Below are 25,071 nucleotides of genomic sequence, written 5' to 3' on the forward strand. Positions count from 1 at the left end.
AATCTCTTAGCTTTGTTAAGAAAGTTAAGGTGGGGAATTTTCTTGTTGGACCTTTCAACGATGCTTCCTCGTAAAATGATAATAGTAATAAGTAAAGTGCATAAAGAAGCTAAACTTAAGGTTCTCTCTGGAAGCATGTTTTCCCTTAATTAAGTAGGCATTGTGTGGAGCTTCTTCGCCTATTTAGCGTCAAAATTACAGACTAGTTAATCAATAAATCAACTCTCACCTTCCTTAATTCCGCTCCGCCACTGAACCAGTATTTGCCTTGGATTATCTCAAGACAAACTATACCTATCATTTCACGGGTGGCCACATTGGCTCCGTGGGAGTGTTTGAAGCAGGAGTGCTCTTGTGTCCTTGTCTAATGCCGCTGATCGGATAACATGGTCCTTGAATTGGAAAAGGTTCAACGTTAAATCACTTTTTAGGATGGACTGTGGACAGGGTTGAAATCATGTAGAAATTCTTTAAAATTCTTTCAAATCGAAGGAGTCCTGAAAGTGTTCTTACAGCTGGTCACCAAGGACATCTCTAAAGGCAATGGCTAAATGCTAACCATTGGTCTGTTTTTGTCCGCGGACGAGAAATAGTCACCTAATGAGATTTGCTAGACGTCGGCCTCCATCCGTTTGTCTGCGGACAAGCCAAAGACCGGCCAAATTTCTTCAATATGGCAAGGCGTCGCTGACAACGCCACATCATCAATTTGAGAAAGAAAAAGGAAAGACAAACTGGGAGCAAAAGAGATAAATGCACTCGCGGTCCTACCATTATTGAGTTGGTCTCACTTTAGTCCTAAAATTATGAAATTGCACACTTATATCCTAAATTTATTTTAAGTGGCTCACGCGAGGTCCTAAGCTGGTTCTAACAGGTTTGACTCGCCTACGTGGCTCTTTGACCAGGTACATGTCAGCAAATTAGAGGCCCACAGATAATCGACGGCAATCTAATTTAGCAGAAATCCCCTCGCGAAGAAAAATAAGGGGAGAAATTAAGAAAGATGGCCCTTCCGTGAGGGGCTTCTGCTAAATTACATTGTCGTTGGTTATGATTCGTGACCCCTTGCTGATATGTACCGGGTTAACAAGCCACGTAGGCGGGTGAAACGTACCAGAACAGCTTAGGATCTCGCGTGAACCATTTAAAATAAAATTAGGACCTTGCAATTTTATTTTTTAGGATTACAATGACACCAGCTCGCTCAATAATAATAGTACGACCGAGGTTGCGTTTACCTTTCTCACTTTCTGGTCATTTTCTCCCTCGCGCGCCCCCGCCCTTCCCAATTCTCGCGCGCGCCCAACTTCCTCTCTCTACCCCGCGCGCGTCGCTGCCCCGCCGTCGCACCGCCATGAAGGATTCCGTCCCTGCGCCGAGATCCCGGTCGCTGCTGACCGCGGCGAGCCGGTAGCGGGCGCAAGGGCGGCGCGCCGCTGCCGCACGCGCGGCGAATCAGGCCGCCTCTATCCGAGCTGCACCGCCCCCTCCACCTCCTTCTGCTGCCCCAGTTCTGGCCCCGTCTCCGGCCATGGAAGAAGGCTCGCCTCCGGCCATGGCGGGCGGCTGCGATGCCTACGTGGATGTGGAGACGATGTACGCTGGCGTGGCACTCACCGGCGTTGCGCCGGCAGCCTTGCTTCACCCAGAACGGCACAGGCATGGGCACCCGCAACCTGTTCGATGATATGCCCGAACAGACACAGGTTTGCTTTTGCCTCTGCTGGACCATACATTGCTGTGTATTGCTGTGCAGATTTCGAACTGAGGCTGCATGTTGATACTTGAGGTTAGGATAATACTCCCTCCGTTCCAGAATTCTTTTCATGATTTTAGTTCAACGACAAGAATTATGGAACGGAGGGAGTAGCTGTGTATTGCTGTGGATACTTGCTGTGTATTGCTGTGTATATGCCCGAACTGAGGCTGCATGTTATAAGCTTTACTGTATGTTGATACTTGAGGTTAAATTGGTGGTGGTCTGAACTGGAAGAAATATTTAGCTACTCCCTCCGATCCATATTAATTGTCTCAAATTTGTCCAAATATGGATGTATCTATGCCTAAAAAGCGTCTAGATACATGTAATATTTCGACAATTAATATGGATTGGAGGGAGTACTATTTACAGGATAACAGCTTTACTGGATACTTGCTGTGTATCTAGGAGTATCAAGAAGAGTGTATGATGGATTTGATCAATGGAGCACCAGCTAGAACCAATAGCTGCATCTTCACGCGGCAGTCGAGCAGCCCATAGATAAGCTTCTGATTTGCAAGCGGCAAGGGACCTGCGCTAGATCTATAAAGCTCTTAATATCACACGGAGGCTAGGTGTGTGCTTGGTACAATTAAACTGCCGTGCATTTTGTGTTGAATTTTGGTAAGCTTAATGCTTTGCGTACATTTTTTCTTATCCCATAACCTGTTTTGGTACCTAGAAATTTTAGTGAATATAATTCCCACAAAAATACTGTTAAATTTCCATGTCTGATGATCCGTAGGAGGCTAGAGATGGGTAAGCTTCCGGCGATGAAGGAGAGCAAAACATGGACGTGGGGACTGAGCAGGGATGAGGTTCAGAGATTGTGAATGGAACCGCGGTAAGCCGGCAATAGATTTGTTTCATTGATAAATCAGAATAGAAATTATGTTTCAAGCTTCATATTTGAAAGTTCTTTCAGACTATATTAGTCTTATATATAGTTATAAATGATGTATTACTTGAACTTATCAGCCCGGCTTATCAGCCCGGCTTATCAGCCCGGCTTATCAGCCATGGTACAGTGTTTTTCTCTCACAACAAAACAGCATCAGCGCGGCTTATCAGCCAAAAAAACCATCAGCCGAACAACCTAGGGAAACATTGATTAAAAAAAAGTTTTGAACACCATGTGGAACACATGCATGCCTTGTATTTTGGGACGGCAAGAGTACACCTTTGAGTCTTTACATCAACCGTATATGGATACAGAGGCATTACACTCACAAATATCTACTAAATACTCCCTCATTTTCACAAAGAATTGCGCCCACGCTTTTCGATGTCGAACTTTGAACAACAATTAGACAAATTGTATGTAGATTATATGTTCCAAATTTTATATCATTGGAAACATTTTTGAAATACGAATCCAATGATATAATTTTTGTAGCATATAACCCTTAAATCATTAGTCTAAATGTCGGTCAAAGTAAAGTCTTGAAATGTGTGCGTGCCATTCTTTGTGAAAAGGAGGGAGTATATAAGTAGACAAATAAATGATGCATTACGCGCATGCATTTGAAAAGGGCCGGTGATTCTCATGGCAGTGGTGGTAGCATCGGAAGGCTCTGCACGCTGACATATTCCACTAGAAGGGTAGCGATAGTGATGAGCTCACCGCCGCTGCCAAGCTGATTGGCATGAGAAGACGTGCTGCACCGGTGGCCTGCGTAACATAGTATCTCAATCCACACCTGGGCGATGAGCTCCGGCATTATTGCAGCAGAAGGCATGTCTGGCATCCCGTTGTGGATCAGCTCTGTGGCAAGCCTACATCCACGGTGCAATGTAAGGTCCATCCGATAGGCCTTTTGTCTGTCTTCTGCATTACCCAGAGTAGTGTCAAATGGGATATCAGACAGGGTCGGCTTATTCTCCAGGATAGTGTCAAACGGCATATCAGACAGGGTCCCCGTATCCTCCTCCTCCCTGTAGTGCCGCAACAGCAAGTTGGCCAGATCCTCAGCTGAGCTGCACATTATACCAATCAACTCATAGCAGGAATTAGCATACATCGCACGGTCAACAGGGGCAGGCAGCATGTAGGGACGTGAGGCAAGGAGGAAGAGCATGTAATTGGAGAGCGCCTCCACCGCCTCGATGAGATCAGACTGCTGCCTCCGTGTGTCGTCGCCTTGACCGCCGGCATTTGCTTGCTCCAGCTTCTGATGCTTGTACCAAAAGAGATAGATGTTAGTGCCGATGTGCCACGTAAGGATGGTCTGCTCCAAGGACCTTTTGGGGTCCAAGCTCCATTCCAGTTCCTCATACAGTCCCTTGCTCTTCAGAGCCGCCAGACCCCTTGAGTTAGCGATGTGATCTTCATTTGTTGGAAGGACAATGCAACTCAACACCTGGTTGACCAGCAGATGCTTGATGAATTCCGAGACAGGGACGGAGGAGCAGTAAGCCAGCGTATTCCACAGGTCCTCAAATCCTATACATGTCACAATTTTGCTGATTCGGCTGACCCTACTACCAACACACAACTGAAGTAAGTTGTGCTGCCCCATGGAGCCGGACCTGTACCTTCCTCTCCATTCTGCTGCATGCACAAACCGACGGACAGATGTAATCCCACGACCAAGCAAGATCCTGATATTTCTTTCTTCCTCTCCTGGCCTAGTGAAATCCCTCCTCGGTTTTAGCAGGAGCGAACTTGTCCAGCTCGAGAACATTGCCTTAATAGTTGACATGACCTCCAAAACAAGAGCCCCAATAAGGAGCACATAACTGATAGCAATGTCTAGTTTACTGTAACTCCCGACCATATGATGATGATGATCACCCAAAAGATAAAACAACAAGATGATCACCCAAAAGATAAAACAACAACAATGCCACGGCTGTGCCCGGTAGCGAAATGACATGGATGCAAAGGCCACACCAACTGTGCACCACCTCAGTCTTTGTAAAGAAGACATCGTGCATCAAGGAGAGTTGCATCTCAACCACCTCCTCCAAAGCATGCTCATCTACAGCATGAAACCGCAACTCTTCATCCTGCAACATACTCATAATGAATTTCTTAGGAACAGCCAGGAAGAGGTGAGCATCCAATAGGTAATCTTCCTTATCCGGGTAACTTTTGGACGGTATGGTCCGGTAATGGGATCCCGAGGCATAAAATAGAGGTTGATAGTTGCCTCCCTGCTCTGAGGTACTACCAGTGCACTTGAGTGCCCACACTCTCTCTCCATACTTCGCAACACCAACCACAAACATCAGGATGGTGGCTGTCCGGAGGAGCAGTGACGACCCGCTGGCAAGGATGGAAGACGCATAGACGACATAAGTAGCTGCAGCCACCTGCACGGCAAGAGTCTGCAGGTGCCGCAGCCACAGCTTGTTGTCTTCGATGCTGTAGGCGGTGATGTTGTCTTGCCCACCGAGGTGCAGAAGAAGGAACGGCGCCCAAAACGCCACCAGCTCATGCTCAGGCGATCTGCTCATCACAGACATGTGTCCCAGCACGTAGATTGCCGTAGCATCGGCCAGCATGTACGCTGACCATACAAAGGCCCTTAGCACGCCGGAGTCGATGCGCCGGCGGAGCTCCGCCATGATGAGGAGCATGATCTGGAGGGAGAAGCTGAGCAGCACCAGCACCTGGATGCCCCATTCTTTCCATAGATGCAGTACTTGCCCTGCCCCTGGCATCTATGTCCCATCTGAAATGGATGGATTCATCGAGTAAGAGTTACGGGCAAAGCCAGAGAGAGAACTACAACTATGGTCTGGGTTCTTCCTCGATTTTACTACTTCAAATCACAACCCTATGTGCTATACAGGCCTGCTATCTAACCATGTTTCCCTTCGATTGCTCCCTCTCACATGTGTACAAGTTGGGGGCGGCAGCAGTGGCCAGCTCCACCGGGGTGCCGTGCTCTTCGACCTGCTGTGCCCGGCGGCCATGGCGCCAAGAATGGCTACCAGGACCATCGCAATCCCTTTGTGGCTCCACGCGAGAGGTTGAAGATTATAAAACCCAGCAGCGAGCTCACCTGGCTGCGCTAGCCACCCGAGTCTAGCTCGGTTCTCACAGCTACATTGCTAGAGTTGCTAGATGTGAAAGTTTCTTGTGTCACTGTTTTAACCCAGATCCAAGTATATTTTGCTAGTAATAAAAGAATACTAGTTCTTGTTCTTGAAATTGCCTAGCACATTTTTCCTCAGCTAAGACATACTAATACTAGTATCTGTTTATTGTGCTGAGCTAGTACAATCAAGAGATTTGCCCCCATTGTAGGTGTTTTGTGCTCTGGTTAAATGAAGATAATTTTTTTTTCTAGGCTGTGTCTGTGAAACAACTCACCTTAATCCCGATGAAGTTTAGCTCTAGACATGTGTTCCCTCAAGTTCTTCTCGATCCAATTGATCCATTTTTTTTTGGGGGATGATTCAATTGATCCTAATCTTGCGTTTTCTCTTGACTTCCACCCCTAGTCAGCTCTCTTTTCTGTCACCTAGTGTCAACCTGTATGGCTGGTCAGTTAACCATTTTGCTTGGAGGCCAGGATTTTGAAGCATGTAAGGTGGGTCTTCGTGTGCCTCTACTCTTGGGGAGAGAGTCACTTCAACTTTTACTGGGTTCTTACACATATATTGACTTCCTTTGACTCCGTCTGTTTGCTGCCCATACACTGGACAGTTGAGCTGCTCGTTCTAGAAACTTTTTATATAATTCGTGGTCAGGTGCATGAATAGTACAATACATAGTATATATTTGGTGGGAAAGAAGTGGAATGCTCTGTGTAACTGGTTGTGAGAGAGAATGTTGGTGTGTATGTTATTTGGTGAAGCTACATTGATTTGCATTTGTACATAATTAGCTCCAAGAATTAACATAGATTTATGTATGTTCATGTCAAGGTATATCAAATTACCAGCTTGATGTAATTAAGAGGAACTTATTGTTTATTTAACTATGGTTAGTTATTTGTTAAAAAGGCGAGTCCTTACGCTATCCAACGGTAATCTTGGCATGGAAAAATCAAGTGACACCAGCCCAAAAAACAGTTAGGCAAGGGATGCCAAATTCCATTATAGAAAGTCCACAGAAAATCAGACAAGAATGTGGTCAAATTTTTTCTGGTTATTTATTTTTGTATGGTTGTATGATTTTGTTTGTCGCGAGGGTCCACTTCACATATGATTGTGTATGTGAAGTGATTAATCTAGTTGAATTAGCAACATATCTCAGTGACATATATATAAGCATGACAAGATTACATTTACAAAATTAAATCATGCATGCGTTGCTCCATTCGAAGCAAGACAAAGTTACATTGACAACATTAATTAGGGTACTCCCAATGCATTGTATCTTATATTGTATCTTATGTATTAAATACACATTTAGATACAATTACTCCAATTTTTTGTATCCTAGTGTTGTATCTACATCCTTTTATTTATTATGTTCTGTGAGAGAGCAATTATGATTTTTCTTAGGTTCAACGCTAAGAGTTGTATCTATATTAAGATACCATGCTTTTCTCTTTCTTCATTAAATAGGGTGCCACATCAGATTTTTGCTTAGATGACATGTTAAGATACGGTGCATTGGGAGTGTCCTTAAACAACACATGCTTTGCATTAATGGCTTTCATATTTTAATGAGTAATATTCTCTAAATCACCTACTCAGTATTAAACTGTGAAGAGATTTGTTATTATAGAGACCGACAGGTACCAATACATTATTAGCTAGTATATCAATGTTGGTGAGTCTTTTACGGTGTCACGATAAACCCATCATTTTTGTATATCCTAAGACAAGGTAAAGAAAAACAAACTGACGCACCCACCATTATTTCTTTCTTTTCTGTTGGTACCGAAATTAATTACATTAGCTAGTGATGTAATAACCAGAACAATGCAACTTACATGGGATAAGTGGAGAACCACCGTACCGGAATACAGATGATGGATGACCCACGGCCGGCCGACTGCAGCAACGGCTTTGATATACTGGACTATGAATGCTTGCAATGTAAGTATATATGCAACTGTATTCACGATGAAATGAAACATCCATTTATAGCACAGCACATGAAGCTAGGGCAGGATCTGGTTGAGGCCACCAGCACATCCGTCTTTAATTTGGCTAACCATCCTGATTTGTTTTACATTTTTCTTGCCCTTTCCTTTTCCTTTATCTTTATCTTTTATTTAGAATCTCGTGTCCTTCTCTCTACGTCATGTATCTTTGATTTCACCTTATCTGGGTCTAAAACATGAACTGACACCAGGCTTTTTCGTTAAAAAGAAACATGGACATGAACAGTGATTTGTTTTCGCATTTTTCTTTACCATTTCCTTTTCCTTTATCCTTTTCTTTTATGGACAGAATCTCGTTTCCTTCACACTGGATCATGCATGTACCTTTGCTTTCACATCATCTGGGTCTACAACATGAACCAACACTCCGCACCTTTTTGTTAAAATCAAATACACCCTCTGTTTTTTTAATATATGACGTTTAGGAAAAAAAATTAGTAGTTCATTTTGAACTAAAATTGTTGTTGTCCTAAACGTCATATATTTAAAAACGGAGGTACTAGTAAATATAAGCAGATCTTACATATCCTCAAAGCTCAATAAATATCCCAATAAATTCGTTGTCAAAGAAGGCCTTAATCCTTGTTAACGCCTAGTAGAACTGTAAATCTGTTAATATAATACAAGACCAGCATTTTTGGTAGGAAAAAAAGTCTATTTACTATTTTAGGTTGTTCACTTAATCCTCTAAACTAAGTTTTAGTATGATTTACTACCCTGAACTATTTAGATTGGTTCATTTCACCCCCTGTTGGAGCAGCTTGTTTTGTTTCGCTTCATGTATGTTACGTTTGAAGTTCAACTTTTGTGGAGCCATAGATGGCAACACAATATATTTAAAAAAATATATTTTGAGAACTTTTTATGATTATTTTTAATGGGTATAGCATTATAACGTAAATGATCTTCTACGTAGGTTATGATATCATCTAAAATATATCCATATTAAGTGACTCAAATTTGCTCAAATATGAATGTATCTATGTTTTAAAAACGTCTATATACATGTAATATTTCGTCATTTAATATGTGACGGAAGGAGTATAAAATTTGAGGAGCGGGAAGGGGTACGCGAGGAGGAAAGCTAAATGTCAGATTTTGATATGAGGTTATGTGGGATAAAAGTTAAAGTTAGATATTTTGTTTTTTTAGAATTTCTATTTGATTTCTCTAATTTTCTAACCCGCCATGGTTGGAGGATCATCTTTTTTATTAGTAAATAGATAGAGAGAAAAAAACAAATTCAATGAAATTCATTATTGAAAAAAAAAGGACAAACCCAGATCCATCCTGCCCCTCGCTTCGGCTGGTTCGCCGCGCCCACCTCCGAGATCTGGACATGAGCATCGGGACCTCGGTTGCGGCCAACGATGGACACGACGCCGCGGTGGATGCGTCGGTGTGCCTGCCTCCCTCTTGCAAGGTGGGACTTGCCCCTACATCTCCAGAGCTGACACCCGTCTCATGTTCGATGGAAGGTACCAGAGGACATCATCAATTTGATGGGGCTTTATTTGTTCCTTAATTTGATGGGGCTTTATTTCTTCCTTACCTTCTATGTACAGGAACTTTTAGTCGGAAGCCAAAGTTCTCTGGCTCCTGGACGATGGAACCCTATGTTGCGCTAGGTTACTTCCTCACTCTCAATTGTCCCAGTAGTCTTTAGGCTGAGGAGCAAGATTTCTCGCATCTAAAGGTATTGACTCTAGCTATTACAGTTGGATTTGTTAAGAATTTTGGGTACTTTTCTGTTATCTTTTTGTTTCCTATTTTTCATTTCAGTACGATACTGCGTTTTGCCCTTCCATTGTTTGCGACAGAAATAAAACACTGCACGCGAACTGAATGGTTGGTTCTTTCATACATGTACTGTCACAGTGGCAAATTCTTTTGGCCATAACCATGAGTCACGTTGTTTCGGTCGGTCAGACCTATCAGAAGCAAAAGAGGAGCCTGGCTGAGAATCGCGCAAGAACTTGGCCATCAGCAGCTACGCTCACCAGTCAGCCGCGCGTGGCAACATGCAAATGATGCGCGGTCACCATGCATGAGCTCATCGGGCTTCGATACAGAGAGAGAATTGCGTATTGCCAATGATAATTTGCCCGTATACCTAAGAATTTGCATGTGATACACATATGTTATTATCGTTAGTTGACTGCTAATTGTCAGTTAAGTCAATTTCAAATTGACCGAAATACCGTTGGGTCCACTGGTCAGGAAAAAAAAATAGGCTGCTTTGGTTGTAATTACGGGCTTAATTGCTGCATGCAACCGCATCAATTTTTGACCTGCTTACTTTTTAATGTTGCTTGGCCAATAACCAACGCACGCGTTGCCACTAAGCACATGCTTTAATCGCTGCATGCAAGCCCTGAATAAACAAAGATTTTACTCGGTCATGGAGTAGATTGCTCCAAATACGACACTTAATTTAGGAAAAGTTTAAAAACCTAAAATGACACTTAAATTGGGAAGGAAAGACTACTACATAGGGGCAAAAAAATATTTAATCTCTTACTTAAGGATCAACTAGCGGGCAACTAACCGTAGTGACATATTTGTACTCCATGCAAAATTTGAGTGGCATATTTGGAACATACAAATTCTCAGTGGTATTTGCAAATATGAAATTCCCTCTTTGATATACTGGACTATGAATTCTTGCAATGCAAGTATATATGCAACTGTATTCACAGTGAAATGAAACATCAATTTACAGCACATCACATTAAGCTAGGGCAGGATCTGCTGAGGCCACCAGCACATCCGGCTTTAATTTGGCTAACCATCCTGATTTTTTTTTTGCCCTTTTCTTTTTCTTTTTCTTTATCTTTTTAATTTTAGACAGAATCTCGTTTCCTTCTCTCTACGTCATGTATCTTTGCTTTCACATTATCTGGGTCTAAAACGTGAAATGGCACCGGGCTTTTTCGTTAAAAAGAAACATGAACATGGACTGTGATTTGTTTTTACACACTGCCCGCTGACGCCGGCCTGGTGGGAACCTCGCCACCGCGGGGAACCCAAACCTCGGCCTCCGGTCTTCCATTCATATTACCTGCGCAGTAACGTGCTAACATTTAGTATTCAGAGATGCCAGGCTCCCAATCCATCACCACCGCCACTGCCATGGCAACCCAACCCACGAGGCCATGACCACCCCAACCGAGCTCGCGGAATATCGGCGCCGGGGGCTCTACTATAACTGTGACGAGCAGTATGTGTGCGCGGCCACACGTGCCAGCGCCTCTTCTACCTGAAGTCACGGAATCGTTACGATTTTTCACAAGCATCTTGAGCATAAAAATGCACCTAGAAAAATTTCAATAATAAAAAATCTTGTATGTTACTTTTAAATTTGTTGAGCATCATGTGTATTTTTGAGCACCCCATAATGAATATGGCACGTCTATTGTTGAAAATCGAACAGTTCACGTGACAGTATACTGCTAAATAAAATGAACTGTGTAGGTTCAATAGAGCAGTATTGAGCCCACTTGTTCCGCTCCGCACGGCCCAAACGGCCCACGCCCGACAAACTTCGTCGTTTACCATCCTGTCTCTCCCCCGCAGGCCGCAGCCGCCTCTCTTCCCCGTTCCAAACCACGACATCAAGAAGCATCGAACACTGATGGTCGACGTCAGATCCAACGGTGGTTCGGGGCTTGCCTGCGAGGTCGACGATGGCTCTTGCCGGCCGGCCGTGGCGTGCCGGCAAGGTCGACAAGAGGTTAAGGCCGACGGCCTGACGAATCGAGCGCTGGCGGCTGGGCAACGAACACGAGCGGCTCTCGTACAGAGCTAGGCGACAAGAGCAAATGGGCTCAGCCCACTAGAAATTATATTTATTGTTAATTGTTTTTAAATGGCAAATGCCTAATTCACCCTTACCAAATCGACGGTGTAGATTTATGTACTGCTTGTCTGGTTTCAGCAGTATACGGGTAACGCAAAATCTCTCATATTAATTCAAATAAGAATTTGACTTGTGCATTTTAAATTAAAGTTAGAAAACTTGTGAAGGAACTAGACCAAACTGAACACTGCAGTTTTTTCGGATCGTCCGTCAGAACATTTCACAGACAGAATAATTTTTGCTAACTCGTGCGCTGACAGACAGAGTGTCCATCGCCGCTGCCGGACTGTCCCTGGAAACCTTTGCACGGCCAGTACGAAGGGAGAACATCTTAACAAACAATTTGGTGTCAATTTTGTGGAGCATCAGAAACAGTAGAGCGCCTGTTCCTGAGCGGATAATTATTTTTCTTTTTGTGCCTCAGTGACATGGCTGTGCCTCCATGTGGAGCATCAGTGACATTGCTGTGCCTTCTGAGATGTTCATTCTGGGACTTCTCTTTTTTTGCCATTTCCAAAATCTATTATTCCCTCCGTCCTACATTAAGTGACTCAAATTTGTTCAAATATGGATGTATCTATGCCTAAAAACGTATTACGTGTAATAAAAAGTCATTTAATATGAGACGGAGAAAATACTATATATTAAAAATACATTACGGAACAACCACAAAAAAGAAAGACACCGGTCGTAGAAAATCTCAAAAAAAACGAAACATCTGACCGTTAATTTGATGTACCCAACAAATCTGCGCCTTTTTTCCTACAATACACCAAAAAGATGTATCCATTCATTAAAGAATGAGGCTGCGACGCAGCAAATTTGGCCCAAGGCCGAGTTTACAACGGGATTAACCCGTGTCTCTCCACTCAACAACCACCGGTAACCTGCTAAACAAGGAATCCCCTGGCAAACCAGCTTGTCTCCAAGCGCTGTCCTGGCTACCAAATCAGAAACTACTCGATTAACACTAGGCTGAACCTTATTGAAGTCAATTTTGTCCCGGTGCTTCCAAAGAGACCAACAAACCAACGACACCACTGTAGCCGCCTCTTTCGTAAGCTTACCATTGATTGGCAATGATGCCCACCAGTCCACGAGTTCCATATCAGCCGTAGGAACCCACTGAAGGAGACATCCCAGAGATGCAGGACTTTAGGCCACACTTGCCGATCAAAAACACAGCCAACCAAGATGTGAGAGATCGTTTCATCCACTTGATACTGTACATCCTCCTACCGTACAACCTTATAATCAATCTTTTGATACTGTACATCCTCCTACCGTCCCACGTCCCATCCATGGCCCTTGCGTCCTCCGTCCTCTCGCTGCGCCGCCGTCGGTATGTGTGCCGCCCGTTCTGTCGCTGCGCCGCCGGCCCGCCGTCGGCACCTGTGGAACGGAAGGTTTCCTTGACTCCTTATCACGTATCCGGCCGGAAGACGCCATGTACGCACCACGCCCATACACCATCCTTGCCGACGTGCTGCCAGGCCTCTTCGCTTCACCCGTATGTGTCCATCTACGCTTTTATAGAAGCTGCGTGTTTAGTTCTCGATCTTATCAATCGAACGCTCTACAGATTTTGTATTCATTAATCGTGTTATAGAAGGAGGCTGATCGATACCTTTTCCTTTTCCTTTTACGGTGGTATGTTTTGCAGAGCGTGGTGATTGCATCAGCTCATGCATGAAAACGAATTTGTTGATGGCCTTTCTCGTCATACTGGACATACCAGGTTTTTAGTTTACGCAAGTTTGTACCGAAAGAATTGACCAAAAGTTGATGTCTTAAATCGTGAAACATGTAAGAAATTCGAGACCATGGTTATGTTTGTCTCGTGAAGTTGGTCCAAAGCGGTTGAGCCGAGAGAGTTGACCAAAAATTAACTTTTTAAACCGTCGGTCATACGAGAAATCCGAGACCATGGTTAAGTTCGTCTTTTGAAGTTTCTTGAAAACTACTGCAACGTTGTTCGGTTGAGCCGAGAGAGTTGACCAAAATTGACTTTTTAAACCGTCAGTCATACGACAAATCCAAGACCATGCTTGAGTTCGTCATTTGAAGTTGGTTGAAAACTTCTGTAGTGTTGTTCGGTTGAGCCGAGAGGGATGAGCAAAAATTGACTTCTTAAACAATGAGATGTGAGAAATCCAAGACCATGGTTGCATTCGTCTCATGAAGTTGGTCGAAACCGTCTATAGGGTTGTTCGGATGAAACGACAGAGTTGACCAAATGTTGACTTTTTAAACTGTATAAGTCATGTGTGAAATCCGAGATCATGGTTGAATTCGTCTTGTCAAGTTGGTTAAAAGCGACTATAAGATTGTTCGGCTGAGCAGACAGAATGAAACCAAAATTTATATTTTCAAATGGTGAATCATTTGAGAAAACCGAGACCATGGTTAGATTCGTTTCGTGAAGTTGATCAAAATCGGTTATAGAGTTGTTACTAGTAATGGAGGAAAGAAATGGAGGAAAGAAATCATGCTCATGGATGCATATGGATCGTGGTGGATTTGTCTAGGACTTACCTTTTTTTACTAGTAATAAAAGTAAGTACTATTCTTTTGATCTTCCAGTATTGATATTTAAGCCCTTAGATCTGCTAAATGCAGGGATTCTATTCATTCGTCCCTTAGATCTTCTAGTAATAAAAGGCCTTCTTCTTCCGTCCATCTTCAACCTTCAAGCTTTGCTAACTCTGTACCCTTCTGGAGGGCCTGATTAAACGAAGGACAACACATTAGTACTCAACTAGAATAGGTGAACTGCGTCGTTTTTGGCATCACAGAACGAAGACCATTGTTCACGCACAGCTTGATATAGGAAAATGCTTTTGTTTTTAGGGTCCAGGATTTATAAACAAAACGATACACAATCGATCAATATAACAGATGATATTTGCATTGGTATTTTGGGAGAAAGACACCATCTAGCTTCAGACTTCCAGGGGCACAATTTTGCTTTTTCAAATACACCTTCTAATTTCCCAAAAAAAATACACCTTCTAAGTACGAGTACAGGGTTCTCGTGAGAAAAAACATAACACTATCGACACCATCTCAATTATTTATTCTCTCCGTCCCATATTAATTGACTTTCTATTACATGTATCTAAATGTTTTTTGGGTATAGATACATTCATATTTGAACAAATTTGAGTCACTTGGGACGGAGGGAGTAAAATATTAGATCTTGTATTTAACAGTAAAGATTTAATTAGTCCGATATGTTTGAGGCCAATAAAACCCCAAAGTGGTTTAAATTCCACATAAGCCCAATATGTTACGACTTTAAACACAACACGCATACACCGTTAAACGACCAATATGTTTACAAAAATATATAATTACTCTTCATACAAATATATATAATTGCTTACAAAAATGTATATTGCATTGCTCGAGGCCTCAAACTTTAAATCAACCTACTAATGTAATATTATTTATGAGCAAATGATCCGCCAGCGAACCAAACACGAACTTACAAAATATCGCTACAAAGTATCGTAGCTCAAATAATCTGAACTTTAATCTGAATATTGATAGAATAATCAAGTGAAACTTTAATCTTGCATTATGATTAATTATCATGTAAATCATACAATTTGGTGTACGCATGACTACCGGTGCAAAAAAACCGATCCCCGATTCCGCATTAGAACTTGAGTTTTATTTACAAATGTTTGATGTATCACTGGTAAAGATCTGAGGTTTGTAGGTGATCTGAACATAAAATAAAAATAATAAGCTAATATCATGTACAAACAATCAACTGGTCCAATGCAATGTGGTCAAAAGAAAAAAACTGGTCAAATGCAAAATTAGATTATCCAGCCCACACACGATTTAACCTTTAGTTCTAGATTTTGCTATACAAGGTCGTTATAAATAAAATATTGTGATGCTTAATAAGTCAGTTTTTCTAACAACCTATCTTGTAGCGGAATTTATATTGAGCGAATGTTCGCTCTTTAGTCTTTTGGAGCGAACGATCTGCTGGCCATCCAATTGAGAAGATTGTGCCTGATATCGCGCCATGTGTCTTGTGGGGTGACAACTTTTAGTTATGTGGCGTGGCAACTTTGGTTCCGTACGGTGACAACTTTGGTCTGTGAGGGGGGGGGGCAATTTTAGTTATGTGCGGATGAAAACTTTTGTCTGTGAGGATGACAACTTTGCCCGTCACGCCGGAAGATCAGGAGACGAAAGTTTGCAAATAATGATTAATTATATTTCTTGCGCAATTGCGAGGTTTTTTGTTTAATAAGTTCTGAATTTTATACATTGTCGAAAACCAGGTACAAACATATCATTACTGTTATCTTAATTCTGAGTAATAAATCACATGGTATAAAAAAAGCACTCGGGTAGTCATCAGGTTTCTCCAACTTTTTTAAAATTTATGGGAGTTAATTTCATGTTCTTTCTTGATTATTTTAACTCATAGAATTTTAAATGAACCACACAAATGTACCCATATAAGAATTTGAATCAACCCGCGCAAACACGCTACTCTGCTAGGGTTCCACAAACACCAAGAAACTATGAAATATGCCACAAATGTTAGCAACACTTGGAAATATGCCACAAATGTTACAAAAGCTTACAAAGACTGAGAAACTTAGAAATTCCAAAATGAATTCCAGGATACCATGCCAACATAATAGGAGCCAAGCAAAATGAATTTCAGGATTCCAGACCCAAACGAGCTGTTACATGTTACAGACATCACACTATGTTAAAAAAAGAGCCGTAGGTTAGCAGATAGTAGTAGTTTAGAGAAGTAGTACAAATAAATTGCGCACCAAAAATAAGATGCAAAAATAATTATACTAGCTTCTACTAGTACTCGTACTGGCAAAACTAACAATAGTAAGTCGCATAACTCACTCTCAGTTGGAAACTATTACGAAAAGGTACCACCTGAAATAATGATCAGCATATGTACATGAGTGTTAACAAATGATCATGAAGCCAGCAGGCCCTATCCCAAAATTGAATACCGTAGTCCTAACTAAGCAAGCAAACTGATATAAACAACAATTCACATCATCTGGGACCAGAGAGCCGCACAGCTGAAAGTAAAGCCTCGCTGTTGTAGTCTGACATCCCCGACGATGTGCCCTCCTCGCTACTCGATTTGAAAGCGTTCGCGTACAATCTGTATCCAATTTGAGAGGATGTCGGTGGCTGGGGCACGTCGCAGACACATTCGAGCATCTGTACGACTTTCGACATGGAAGGTCTCTGATAAAAATCCTCCTGGATGCACCACAGAGCAACCTTGATAGCAATCTCCAACCGCTCATCCTTGTCATTGTATTTCAGTTTTGCATCGAAGATCTCACGAAGATCACCTTCCTCCAGCTTCTTGAAAGCGAAGGATGGGAAATGAGCTTTCTCCGAGCCTTCCACAGGATCAAAGTTCTTCCTCCCGCTGATAATCTCAAGCAGCACCATGCCATAACTGTACACGTCACTCTTCTCTGAGATGGCATAGTTGGTGATCCACTCGGGCGCTAGATAGCCCCGCGTGCCTCTCAACGTCGTGAAAACATGGCTCTGCTCCCTGCTCATCAACTTGGCAAGGCCAAAGTCAGATACCTTTACAAGGAAGTTTTCATCAAGTAGAACATTCTCAGGTTTGATGTCACAATGAATGATCTTTGATTCGCAATCCTGATGGAGGTACGCCAATCCCTTTGCCGTTCCTAGTGCAATATTAAACCTTGTATCCCAGTCCAGAAGGGGATCATCCTCTTTAGCACGGAAAATCCACCTTTCCAGTGACCCCTTTGCCATGTACTCATATGCAAGAAGCCTGTGTGACCCCTCAGCACAGAAGCCTCGGAGTTTAACTAGATGGATATGGTGGATGCTGCCAATTATTGTCACCTCAGAACGGAATTCTTTCTTCCCTTGGCCTATGCTCTCCAGCTTCTTTACAGCAATGCGACTGCCATCTGGTAGTGTTCCCAGATATACAGATCCAAATCCTCCCTGGCCAAGCTTGTTAGAAAAGTTGTTTGTTGCATCTTCGAGCTGACTGTAAGTGAATCGCATTGGTGCTCCAGATATCGTCTGCAGATATCCATCATCCTCTGAAGAACCAGCCTCATCTTGTGAATGTGGAGGATACCTCTTCCTCCTATAAATGAAGAAACCAACATAAACAAGGACCCCTATGACGGCCAAAGTTCCAACTAGAATGACAACAATAATGATAGTGTGTTGTCCACTGCCATCACCACCTTGCCCTGAGCCATGGTTACTGCTAGATACCTTGATGAAAGATGCATAATTGGCTTTACTTCCACCTTTCTGCTGCAAGCTACCGATCTCGTTAAAAAGGAAGCAATTGCCTGAAGTTTGGTCAAAGAACATGGCAACACATGAGCAATTTCCCATGCAAGCATTCTTGCAACCTGTGATGTTTGTATTGGCCATGGGTGAGGTAAAGCTAGTACCGATATACCCAACACCAGTATCGAGTTGAGCTAGCTGAAACACCTCTTTTGAGTTACATGGTGATACCAGACCAGGGTTGCAGTTTGAAAAGGAGCTAAGGGCTGAAGGGCACTGGCATCCTGTCCCACTATTGCAAATGGAGTATGGTTTGCAGTGGGCTGGCGTGTCACATGAGTCCTGCGGGATTGTGGTCGGGAGAGTAGTCTTGCCATTCCCACTCTGCAGCATAGAGAAGGTAATCGATCCATCATTACCGAGGACAGCAGCAAACGTGGTATTGGCATCACCCTGCTGCGATATGACGAGCTGTGATAGAAGAGACCCTGTCTGATCATAGAAGTACCAAGAAGTTGAACTGAGATTTGCAGAGTAGATGGCACCATTCTTGTTGACGATCAACTTATTATCCTGCAGTACAGACCAGTACGGTTGGGGTTTCTTGAAGCCCGCATACAACATCATGTCCCCAGATTTGATTTGAAGTGTATATGTCATGTTCTGAGTGTTGGACTGACTCACAAGGGTCATTCCATCAATGAAGCTCTGTCCAGAGAGAAGTGTGTTAGTTGGATAGCTGAAACTCTGCCACAGAGGAGAAGAGCTATCTTTGCCGAGCACTACAAGATTGCCAGAGTCCAGCAGCTGCATAGAGGCGCCCTTTCCAGAGATATTGGCAGTCCAGACAGCGGAGCCTACAGACTGCAGGTAGGCATTGCCATCCTTGTCGAACACAAAGCTATCGGAATGAGAAACAGGAGAGTTGGCATTGGCAGTCCAGACGACAGAAGTGCTGGCCAGGTGGATCACTGCAAGTAAGTAAGATGTGCTCTCTGACGTACTACTAGTGACAAAACCAAAGCCAAATAATGAGGCATTTGAGAGCAGAAAGATCCCATTGTTATCAATGTAATCCATTTCCGAGCCAATGAACCCTGGCAGGAGAACTTGTCTCTGAGTACTGCCGCTGCATATTATCCAGAGGTTGGCCAACACAAGCATCCATAGCATAATGAAGCATATTGAAGACCAGTGACCTTTGCTGCTCCCTTTCATGTGTATGAAAGATATGCCCCACAGTTGGCAATCTTCGGAAACCATCCAGTCATTAATGTCGCCTGAATTGTGAAGACAATTAGAAGCTCAGTTGGTAGAGGAAATATTGGAGTCTGTATACTGAATGTAATTCTGCATGCAGCATTTTGACAGGTCTACACTTGGTAGAGGAAATAACTTGCACTTATACAGTTTCAAGCATGCAAAAATAATACGACTGTAAGGGACCTCAAATAGGTTGTCATCATGGCAAATATAGGCTACTCAAAATGTACTGCTAAGTAGGTGGTTCCTTGTTCCTTGTGCAAGACAAGATTTCTTGCAACAATAACTATTTTTCTTCTTCTGAGAAGAGGTCTTAAAGTTCAAATTGATTTGTTTCTCCCTTTCCAATTTTCTTCGTTTTGCTTTTGTTTCTACTCCAAAGTCCAAACTACAAATTAAACTGAGAGCGACGCGCGGAGACGATAAATCGGATAAAAGCGTGGGTGTCCTACAATACAAGCATATGCATTTCCATTTCAGCGAGAACTTCTACATATCATATCATTACAGAATTGGAAACCCTCGTTCGTTTCTTGCTCCACTCGAGCTTAAAAATTCACAGCAAAACACGCTAAATTCGCGAAGCAAAATCCAGAACCCGAGCAGGAACCAAGGACAAGCAATAAAACAAAATTAGCACACTAACAAGTAAACATAGGCAGCAAGAAAGATCCATCCAAGGGGAGAGGGGGGAAAAGAAGGAACAAGAACTGAGGGCCTGGAGTGGACGGAAGGAGAGAAGCGGTCGACACACCTGGGAATTCCAGGAGAAGAAGAAGAGGAAGAGACCGGAGGAGGCAGCCGGGAACCTTGAAAAAGATTTGGTGGGAGTAGAGAGAGACCTGAGGTCGAGGAAGGAGGCGGCGACGGTGGTGGGGGCGGAGGTAGTTGGGAGGTGGAAGAAGCAGTAGAAGATGATCTGGGATTGATGGGGTGGTGGTGGTAGATAGACTGAAGACTTGATGGACGTGCAAGTGGTATTGTGGTATCGTCCTCTAGTATTTTTTTACACTATCACTTCCTTGTTTAATAATTTCTGTAGCTCTTTTAGTACTGGTATTTGTTTAGCTTGCAACAGATGGATCAGCGACGTTCGCTCTACGTCCATGAAGAGAATATATGACTTGTTTAAGGGGATTAAATAATCGTGATTTGCCAGTGCATTTAATTTTCTGGATCTCTGTGATCGTACTAGGCTAGCTATCGAAAATAATCAATCCTCCTACACAGCTTTAGGGTCTATGGGCTCCGTAGGCAGGGGACTAATCCTTGTTGTCCGTTGGAAGTTTCGATTTCGAGGCTTATGGGCGACCTTTGATTTGATTTTTTTCGGTACAATATGAACCGTTCATTTGTCTTGATCTAGTGGTCTCTGTCGTTTATTTTATGGAGTACTTAGGCGAAAATCACCGGAGTACCTTGATTTGAAGGGCAAAATTGTAATCGTGTGATTATATTTTTGGTTTTTTTCCGTGCTAGCTTTTAGTGCTCGAAATGAAGACGCAAACGTCGTCGGCTGTTGCGGACGACGCCGCCGTCGAGGAACGACGGAACGTAGCTGGACATGTCCTCAAACGTGTCCGGCGTCATCGCCACCATGCGTTGGAACAGGTTCCTCACGGGAGCTGGCCGCATTAGCCTTTTCTAACTCTGAAGCAGACGAGCCGTCGGTGTTCTAGCTTGCACCGTCGAGCCACGGCCAGACCTTCCTTGGCAGAAACCGCTGGAGCCGTCGCAGGGAGGAGACATATGAGTTTTGATTAAGGAAATTGTTGATTAGTTAGGAAACCTGCCATTGCGATCGTGGCCGAAACTGCCTCGCTAAATTGATGGAGTTTTTTTAGGACAATTAATGGAGTTTCTTATAGACGGTCATTGATAAATGTCTAATTTGCCCTTTGATATAGACGGTTAGATCTAATTGGTACTCTCATATTTGTTTTTTTGATTTTTGCTCTCTGTGTATTGCTTTGAAAATGCCATCACCAGGAGACTGGGAAAAAAAATTACTCTACTCCCATCAACTCTTTTTAAAGGTTCCACGTCCAGAGATATACTCTTTCGTTAAAATAGCTCATGTAATTTTTTCACTTATATTATCTAATAGCATAGCCCATTTTTTTCGCTTCCGCACCCGGCCAATGCTCACACCTATCATGAATGACCCGACACTTTCAATGAGAGCTGTTGTTTTGGTGTGCATAAATTTATATGAGCTATTTTAAGAAACGGAGGAAGTAACTAGCTAGCATCGGTCGAGTGATATTTTACCTGATCAGCCGCCTTTGTTGGTGTGAAGTCTATACTTTGAAAAAAAAAAAAACAAATCTTAACTATTTGAAAGTCACAATACCACATTTCTGCATGCATCAATTTTTGTCAGGTTTTGTCCACCATCACCTCAATAAACCATTTAAAATAGTCCAACATTACAGACATGTGCACAAAGAAATTTTGTTCGGCGCATGCAACAAATCTTCATCTGATCATCTCCTTGCAACAAAAACGTTGAAAAGACATCGCAGCATATCGAAGCTTATTTAATACCAGCATAGTATTTACTTGTCAATGCCAAATTTCCAAATACTTCCCATTTATTTATTTTTTGACCAGCAAAAATATTTCCCAATTTCCAAATATTTTCCAATGGTCTGCGTAAAGGTTACGTTAACAACCCGTCGCTACGTATCAGCAGTACATACAATGTGACAAATTATGCAAGTGGTATAAACAGATTTGTAATCAATGTTTTTATTTTTTGAGAAATACAATACAAACACAGACATTCACAAACACGCATGAACACACGCACGCACTCCCTATCCCTTCGAACACCTCCGAGAAACTGGGCCGGCATGTAGATCTTGAAATTGGCGAAGTCACCACATGCACATTTTAGTTGACGGGTACGTACGTCACTCCCACTAAAAAAACAGCGCCCATTGATTCCTGAAATAAATTTAGGTAAATTTCAACACCCAATGCCAAGTTTAAGACTTGAACAAAGAAACCAAACCATGTGAGCATGCCATTTGTAATCAATGTTGAAGCTGTGGCAAGTAAAGTTGTTAGTATCTTAGTTAATATGGTAAATTTAAAGCAGATATGGGTAACAATGTTGCTAGTACAAATATGGGTAACAATGTTGCCAGTACACCAACAGTACAAAAAGTATGCAAGCTGTAACAACACATTCTCACCTATGTTCCAACTTTGTTTCAGTTGTGCATAATTGATGAACAAGAGTGTCAGATAGTGAAAAGATAACTATACCATAGGTTTATGCTTCCTGATGCAACTAGCCTCGGGCACATTTCAACCAAGGCCCCAGAAATTGAACCCGAACGAAACCTGGGCTATAGCCGTACATAAGAAAATTGAAAATCTCTACTAATTTAGCACATGATACACTGTTTAGCCCTGTACTTAGATGCCCAGCCCTAGGCTCAAGGCAAATCTTGATCCGCCACTGACTTTAGTGTTAGAATTTGAGTTATGGGCCTGATCAGCCTAAACCCAATTTTAATAAATTCTGAAAAATCTCAAAGGCCCATTCATGAAGTGGGATGAGGAGAATGAGAATGGGAATAGTCCCATCTTGCTAGTTTAGAGTGAGTGAGACCAACATATAAGTGATGTTGCTTCTCACCTATTGAGTAAGTGAGCAAGGAAAATCCCCACGCGCGCTCCTCCTCCTCCTCCGCTCGCGTCGTCATGACGCGCGTGCGCCGCGTTTCGTGGATCGATTTCGAGTTTGTGCCGGGCCGGGCTTCTTATCTTTTTGTCCCGCGCAAGGTATTTTTGAAATCTGTTACGGACGCGTGCAGATTTTGTGGAGTCGGTTCAGGTTTCCTACCGAACCGACCTATACCTGCGTGACTATATATATAGCCGCCACATTCCTCTGATCGGTACGTAACACAACCGCGCTAGGGTTTCGCTTGTCTCTCGCCTTTGCGCCGTCCTCGTAGTCTACTCCATCCCGAGCGCCGGCGTGCACCAGCGATCGGGAGAGCAGGTCTCCGGAACCTTTCGCCTTTGCGATCCTGTACGAGAGAGGGCGAATAAGGTTTTTGGGAAGCGCTCTGCGCGACTGCTCGCTTCCGTCACCACGGGTCATCTGCCGTCCAAGTCCAGCGGTGCTACGTGCCGCCGTCTTCGTCGCCAGGAACGTCGTCAAGTCAATTCGATCGTCATCATGGCTTCTTCATCTTCATCGAAACAGTACGTAATTTGTGATCCATCTACTGTTTAGTTATGATATGCGAGATTATACTATTGTTGATTGTGCTGTTGAATACCTCTAGCATATTCGAGATGCATATGATAGTTGCTACTATCGTCATGATCTATATTATGGAATTAATCATTAATTTGTTATTCTCGAAATTGTTTAATTTTCCAACAATCCAAAAACCTTATTGTAGGCAATTTCCTGATTTAACTATGGGTTTAGCCGATGCATTGAAGCCGGATAAATTTTCCGGGATGTACTTCAAGAGATGGCAATTAAAGGCCATGCTCTGGTTGCAAACTCTGAAATTATTCTGAGTGACAGACGGCAAACCAGAGGGAGATTTATCTGAGGAAGCTCAGAAAAATTTCTAGGATGCCAATGTTGCCTTTAGAGGATGCATTCTGAGTGTTCTCTCTGACCGTCTTTATGATGTGTATATGCACATAGAAGATGGGAAGGAGCTGTGGGATGCATTGGATGCTAAATTCGGTGCAACCGATGCAGGCAGTGAATTGTATACCATGGAGTCGCTGAACGACTACAAGATGGTGGATAACCGTTCTGTAGTTGAACAGGCGCATGAGATACATATCATTGTGAGAGAGCTGAAGCTTCTCAAGTGTGATTTATCCGACAAGTATGTGGTTGGGTGCATTATTGCAAAGTTACCTCCACGTCTCTAAAACACAAGAGACAAGAGATATCAGTTGAACAACTGGTAGCGTCCCTTGATGTTGAAGAGAAAGCTCGGGCTAAGGACACCACTGAGAAGGCTGTTGTTTCCGTCTAACGCCAATATGGTACAGAGGGACTTTCGCGGCAACGGAAAGAACAAAGGGAAGAAGTCCGCTGTTGTTAACAACAACAAGCCTGCGCAGACTACCACCTTCAAGAAGAAAAAAGTAAACAAAGGCGAGATGAATTTGCTTCACCTGTGGAGAGAACGCCTCCCTATTCTCCCCAATCAAACGGGGTCGCCGAGAGGAAAAACCGCACGCCGACTGACTTGGTGAATTCCATGTTAGCCACTGCCGGTTTATCTAAGGCATGGTGGGGGGAGGCGCTACTGATTTCATGTCATGTCCTGAATAAAGTTCCAAACAAAAATAAAGAGAAGACTCCCTACGAGGAGTGGATTGGAAGAAAGCCATCACTTTCTTACTTGCGCAGTTAGGGATGTTCGGCGAAGGTCAACGTTCCAATTCCCAAGAAACGCAAGCTCGGACCGAAAACAGTGGATTGTATCTTTCTAGACTATGCTCAGCGGAGCGTGGGCTATAGATTTTTGGTAGTTAAATCCGAGGTACCTGATATGCATGTTGATACTATTATGGAATCTCGTGATGCAATATTTTTTGAGAATATTTTTCCTATGAAAGATATGCATAGCATTGCTAGAATTTCCTCTGAAATATTACCTGAGTCTAGCATACCTGAATCTAATACATCTGATAATGAATCTGAACATTCTGAGGATGGTGTTGAGAAGGATGACGATGAAGCTCCTTCCAGGAGTAAGAGACGAAGGATTGCAAAATTCTTCGGTGATGACTTCATTGTGTACCTTGTGGAG

At 42.9% G+C, this 25,071-nt stretch overlaps 1 protein-coding gene, 1 long non-coding RNA gene and 1 pseudogene across 6 annotated transcripts; 1 reads left to right on the forward strand and 2 right to left on the reverse strand.

The window, feature by feature from the left end:
• The first annotated feature begins 1,212 nt into the window (after positions 1-1,212).
• LOC104581571 lies at positions 1,213-10,073 on the forward strand. 4 transcript variants are annotated; one of them, XR_002962435.1, is made up of 6 exons: positions 1,217-1,709; positions 2,171-2,386; positions 2,508-2,606; positions 5,614-9,308; positions 9,396-9,526; positions 9,709-10,073. It is a non-coding gene; the product is annotated as an uncharacterized LOC104581571 (long non-coding RNA). The 4 variants fall into 4 exon arrangements; XR_002962436.1 differs by lacking the exon at positions 9,709-10,073 and having other exon boundaries at positions 1,213-1,709; positions 6,286-9,308; positions 9,396-9,701; XR_002962437.1 differs by lacking the exon at positions 9,709-10,073 and having other exon boundaries at positions 1,215-1,709; positions 7,642-9,308; positions 9,396-9,700.
• LOC100835484 lies at positions 2,874-7,789 on the reverse strand (annotated as a pseudogene).
• Positions 10,074-16,361: 6,288 nt separating the features above from the next.
• LOC100832626 (G-type lectin S-receptor-like serine/threonine-protein kinase SD2-5) lies at positions 16,362-20,241 on the reverse strand. Of its 2 annotated transcripts, none has more exons than XM_010229404.3 (2): positions 20,104-20,241; positions 16,362-19,278 (listed from the first exon to the last, which is right to left on the reverse strand). In XM_010229404.3, the coding sequence occupies exon 2, from the start codon at positions 19,259-19,261 to the stop codon at positions 16,745-16,747; it is 2,517 nt and encodes an 838-aa protein (XP_010227706.1). In that variant the 5' UTR covers positions 19,262-19,278; positions 20,104-20,241; the 3' UTR covers positions 16,362-16,744. The 2 variants fall into 2 exon arrangements, with proteins under 2 accessions (XP_010227706.1, XP_010227705.1); XM_010229403.3 differs by having other exon boundaries at positions 20,016-20,241.
• Between the last annotated feature and the right edge of the window lie 4,830 nt (positions 20,242-25,071).

This window comes from Brachypodium distachyon, chromosome 1, assembly GCF_000005505.3.
Source record: "Brachypodium distachyon strain Bd21 chromosome 1, Brachypodium_distachyon_v3.0, whole genome shotgun sequence".
Lineage (NCBI taxonomy): Eukaryota > Viridiplantae > Streptophyta > Magnoliopsida > Poales > Poaceae > Brachypodium > Brachypodium distachyon.

Bases quoted from the DNA above. Each gene is read 5' to 3' on its own strand.
- LOC100832626 (XM_010229404.3), bottom strand. From the start codon at position 19,261: ATGGTTTCCGAAGATTGCCAACTGTGGGGCATATCTTTCATACACATG.